This window comes from Laetiporus sulphureus (assembly GCF_001632365.1).
Source record: "Laetiporus sulphureus 93-53 unplaced genomic scaffold LAESUscaffold_58, whole genome shotgun sequence".
NCBI lineage: Eukaryota > Fungi > Basidiomycota > Agaricomycetes > Polyporales > Laetiporaceae > Laetiporus > Laetiporus sulphureus.
The window spans coordinates 65,796-71,543 of record NW_024468567.1 but is presented as its reverse complement, the minus strand read 5'-3'; the positions used below and the strand labels follow the sequence as shown (position 1 = coordinate 71,543).

The window sequence follows — 5,748 nt, the reverse complement described above, 5'->3', positions numbered from 1 at the left end:
ACATACATTCAAGTGGCTTCCAAAAGTAGATTAGCCCTCAAAGGAATCGATGTCGCTGCAAATGTAATTGATCCAGACTTTACAGGGAAAATCAAGGTTCTGCTAGTCAACACAATAAGTGAACCATTTGAGGTCAAGACAGGCAGTTGTGTGGCACAACTCATATGCAAATGTTATGCTTTCAGAATCATATCGAAAGTGAACAGATCCATACACAAGCAAATCACTCATGGCACCAAAGGCTTTGGCTCATTAGAACAATAAATCTTGAGAAGGGATGATATCACAGTTTTACCTGACAAGATCAATTTTGGAACATGTATTACAAGGAACATATTATTTTTTATTATTTCAAGTCATACAAGAGTCACCTAATGAGAGATAAGATAACTGAGCATTCAGTCACATGACCCCAGATCTCTCTTGGCATAGTCATGTGACACTGAGCCCTTTGGCATTGCATCATATGTTGCAATTGCCATAACATTATATTGCATGCTCAGGAGGAGCTCCGTCTTTGTGAATTATTATTAGGCAGCCAATTAGAACAATTGAGACAAGTTATATGATTGCAGCACTGTCCAGTAGAGTAGCATGTGACTCACTTATATAGTACTGTATAGTAGCCTAGCAATCATGTATATAAGGATCAGGGAAAATGAGGAGAGATCTTCAGTCTTATTCTCCTTCGTCCACCACTACCATCACAGCGAGGTCTTACCAGACACTCTCAGTGTGATATATATCTGATACATTCTCTACTTGTGATAGCATCCCCTTACCTTGTCAGTAAGTCTTACCAACTGCAGTCTCATCAGTGAGCACATCATATTGTCATAGCTCGTCGCTGTTGGCTTTTATCCAGAGACCCTCAAGGAGACTCTTATTTTGGATGGTGTATCTTTGTCATCAGCATGCTGTGACACTAATGGTATCATTGTGCAGCAAACTGTTCATCCTTGAGCATACATGAATGTTTTATTGATGAACACTCTTCACTGCCAGAATATAAGGAGATCGTTGACTAGAGGCTCAAGGAAGTGATTTATCTAATCTAAAGAAGGTTTGGAGGACCTGAAATGATGTCAATCAGATAGGAGTTCTCTGATAGGTACTGCAGGTGCAGAGGTAGGTTGAGGCAAACCATATAGGTATCTGTGACAGTGACTTTCTGCTATGCAACCTTTATATTAAAGGGGTTAAATCCATTAACAAATAGACCAAAGAGATATCACGCTTCACCTGGAGGAGCATGGACAAATGCTTTAACATCTTCAGCATCCTTGAATGCCTGCACAATTGGAGCATCCCATATATCTTATTGTGCACCCTTCTCAGATGCTTGGGCTCTCTGATTGGCATTATTCATTATCTTTTCAATCTCTGGATGAGATAACAGCCAGGCCAGCCAGTGTTTCATATTCTGATAGAGAAACAGTTTCACAGGATAGGCAAACTGCTTCCTCCTGATGGTGCACATCCACCACAGCTGCAATCTACATGGTTCACTACTTGGAGTTTCACGATATTGACAACATTTAGGACAGCATTACTGCTTATATAGTGCACAACAATCAGGGCAAGATGCATATGCTTGAGTGTGCAGGTCAAGATCAAGGTTTCAGCAGACAGTGCAGATGTCTTTCAGTAGTTCTGTGAGAATAATGCTATCTTCTGCAGAATTCAATCATTTTCTCCTGAAAGCAGTTGACAAGTTTACAAGTGTACAAAGGCCACTGAGGAGAATCTTGCTCCCCCTGTGAGGCAATCTATGCAGAAGATGCATCATCTAAGCAACCAAGTGATATGTAAGGATTGACCTGATTAATTTAATTTAGTAGCAGGTGAAGTGATCGACATATTTTACACACCAGCACAAACGTTAATGCTGCATTCCACCATCTGTGACGTTGTTCCTGAATCAGCTTTCTTGACATAATGATTTCTAGGCCACTGTCACTCTCAATCGTGAAAATTCTCTAGAAAGTCGATTTCACATTGAATGTAATCAGTCAAATCAGCTTGTCCTTGATTGAACTGAGAATGCCTGAAAGAAGGCAGCACTTGTACCTCTGCTAGCATAGAGGTCAGCCAACTCTCATGCTTCAGGAACAAGATGTTGTTCTTGTGTTTGCTGTTCAGGAATAGGAGACTTGAAGCAACATCGGCATCCTCATTCACATTATTAGAATCAAAGTCAAGTGGGCTGACAAGATGAATATTCGAGATACAATGAGTAATATAATTTTGCAGATAAGCTAGGTCAGCCCACACACATTTCACATATGCATTGTTGTATTGGATGGATGGACCTGCCTGAAAATTGGGAGTTTGAGATAATGAAAGAACTGGTAGGGCATGTGTTAGAATGCTAGAACCCCTAAAACCTGACAGCTTTTGACTCTTCCATTGAGCTCTTGACTTGCACATGTGGCAATTTGCTTGACATCCTATGTCACAGAATTCTTCTGCTGTGAAAGGGCCCTCCAGTGGCTGTCCATATCCATTCGATTCATCAGCGCAATGTGCTTTTCAGAATTGTTTCTGATCTGCATGCTAATGTTCCATCCTCTGCCCTACCTGCCACTTTCTCTGTACATTTGATGTCGACACTATGTGATATCATCAGAAATAACTGAAAAGCTGCAAGATAGAAGCTTACTTCCAGATCCTCCTATAACATGATATCTACAGTGAAGAGTAGAAAGCTCCTGCACTTCAAGGTCATAAAGTACCATAGCTTCATGCAAAGGAGCACGAGTATAACCATCATAGAAGAGAGCAGGTCAGACTCATGATAGATTAGTGATTAGATGCCATTTATTCAAGCCTCGTAAGACATCATAGACTGTAGTCTGTTGATTTATTACTGCAACCACTGGTCAGAAGGGTCATAAATAAATATATCAAAGACAGTCACTGATCTGAATGCTTCCTGACCAAGTTTTTAGGATGAATATGGTGAAAGATAGGCAGGTCTTCATTGTTAAATATCTTTTCAGCTCATCATAACAGCATGCTAGGTCTATGTGAGCATCAGAAGTGCACATAGATAGGATGCATTGACTCACATAATATTAATGAAAAGAGTGCAAATACGTCAAATGCACAAACTCCAATCGTAGTGAAAATATGCAACTGAAGCAATGAGCAGGTCATCAATTCAAGAATCATTGCTATGGTTGAGAAGACAATTAGTATGGCATACAGCCCACTCGACATCAAAGTGGGCATAAATCTTGAGCCATTGCTCCCTCTATGAGAGTAAGCAAGAACTATCGGTGGCTAAATTAGTTGTGCACCTCACCAACAATGCATGAACTCACAGCATAACATCTCTATAATGCAGACTGCACATATCCATAGAACCTTCATTGATGAAGGCAGAAAAGATGAGTCCTTCATGAGACAGCGATGGCAGATTAGAGCAGTGACACATAATATTAATGTGAAGTGAAGCCAAATAAGCTCGCTGACATGCTGTTCATTTGATCCACACTTGCTCATACTTGGGTAAGAGGGCCATTTCTGGCAGAAACAATTTCTGACGTCCTGACATTCTTCATAATTAAGTTTATAATTTGATTATAAATATTCACCACACTGTATATTTTCATTCACATTAAAATATCAGTTTCATCGATAGAAATCAAAAATGGTGTGATTGTTCAAGATGCAGCAGTTTTTAGAGTAACATGATGTTATGGATGAGATTCAGCAAAGTCTATGTATATATCTGTGTCATCTTTTCAATGATATGAGATGCTGCAGGGTCTGCAATGTGTAATATGTAGAAGAGCTTTTCATTACCTGAAACTTGATTGAGACCACAAAGCAGGGCCTCAAGCTCTTTGATGTTCTTTCAAGGCATTCAATACCCTTCCCCACAATGTTATGAACCTTGAGAGTACTGCATGATTTGAGCTGTGTTGAAATATTCAGAGTGGTCTCAGAAAAGCTTTTCATTATGTGAAACTTGGTTGAGGCCACCAATTAGGGCCCTCAGACCCTTCAATGCCCTTCCTGGGCATTCAATTCCCCTCTTCCACAATATCATGAACCTTGATGATACTGCAAGATTTATTCCATTTTGAGCTGTGTTGAAATATTTAGAGTGACCTCAGAAGAGCTTTTCATTATCTGAAACTTGGTTGAATCCACCATTCAGCTATTTACAGCCCTTGATTTCCTTTCTGAGCATTCAATCTACACTTCCAGGATGTCATGAACCTTGGTAGTGTTTATGATGGCTGTATGCCATGGCTGGCAGGATGCAATTGAAGGCATTGAACATCGCTATGCTAATCATATAGAATGGTTTGTGTGAGGATGCAGCTTATCAGCTGCTACCATGATCATCATATCATGACACAGTGCCACTTCACAGTCACGCATTCACATTTGAGGTAATGATACTTGTTCATTCATTTCTGCACTAATCATTGTTCTCAGTTGACTATTTTTGAATGCTTGTTCATCTTCACCCCTTTAGGTCCACAGTATGTACTTCCTATTAGAGGTGCCCTGTTGGCCATGTTCTCTACCTCAAATGTTCTCATGCTTCTCTTGTTGAACATCTCACATCTATGTAATCTCACAGACCATGGCCTGTAACTTGAACAACAGCAATGTTTGCAAGCACATACAGATGAACAGGGTACTAGGCAATGCAGACAAATGCTTAGTTATAGATTCCTCAAGCAGACTTGCCAGCAGTGACCACCATTTCATGCAGCATCTCACTATCTGATGATTTGCTTATCTCTCTCACAGGATGCACCAGCTTGTCTCTAGAGTACAAAGCTATTTGACATATCATCAGTTCCTGATCACAAATTTAATAAGCAAAAATCGCACCATGTTAGAAATGACAGCTCACTGACAATACTTCACCTGTAGAACACCACGATGCACATGTCGAATGCAAACTGCTCACTGCCAGCTTCTCAGAAGTTCCTCTTTATACTACCCAGATCACATATCTGGAGCCACTATTGTGATAAATGATGTGATGGAGGTGGAGGAGCATATGCCCACTGTGAACAAGAAAGCACTAGTCAAGGATGACATGAAGCATTCTACTAGTGGCCTGCCAGGTCATATCATTCCCAATGCACAGTCCACCATCATGACAAATGTCTCATCTTCTGTAATTGTAATCTCCATGAATGAGATGACACAGCATGCCTCAGGTGCCCAGGATCTCAACATTAGTGGCAGGTAGGCTGTTGATGCCATAGTGGTCAGTGGATCAGATCTCACTGATGTTTTCACTATCTTCTCCTAGCAAAAATTTGAAGCTCACTCCTTCATCAGACAGCAAATTATCAGCAGTTGCTAGCAGTGAGGATGCTATCACCATTATCACTGGACCCAAATCTGCACTTGTTGTCACCGCATCAGCAGATTTTGAGTCTGATAGCATAGTCAGCGATGCACTCTCTATCATCACTGCTGATATTTCTGGTGACATTGCCTATGGCAGATCATGAGAGCAGTGTTTCTGTTGCTTCAGGAAGGACTTAGACTGCATTATGCTGAAAGGGAAGAGATGAAGCACAGAATGCAAATTTTGTCGTAAGAGCTGCAGCAAGGTTTTGATGGTGTCCTCTCATGAGCAGTTTGAAACACATATTAAAATTGGTGAAAAACTCATTATCTTCCTCTCAGCTCACATCTAACAGGTCTGCAAGCAAACCTGAAAGTAGGAGCTGCCAGTCTCTTGTCAGCCCATGTTCAGATCTTAAT

The 5,748-nt window shown here is 40.7% G+C and overlaps 1 protein-coding gene across 1 annotated transcript; it reads left to right on the top strand.

Moving 5' to 3' along the window:
- Positions 1-5,011: 5,011 nt before the first annotated feature.
- Positions 5,012-5,492, top strand: LAESUDRAFT_763591 (uncharacterized protein; the record flags this gene model as incomplete). The annotated part of the gene is made up of 2 exons (XM_040913290.1): positions 5,012-5,220; positions 5,288-5,492. 2 exons carry the CDS (start codon positions 5,012-5,014, stop codon positions 5,490-5,492), a joined length of 414 nt encoding a protein of 137 aa, XP_040759323.1.
- Positions 5,493-5,748: the final 256 nt, after the last annotated feature.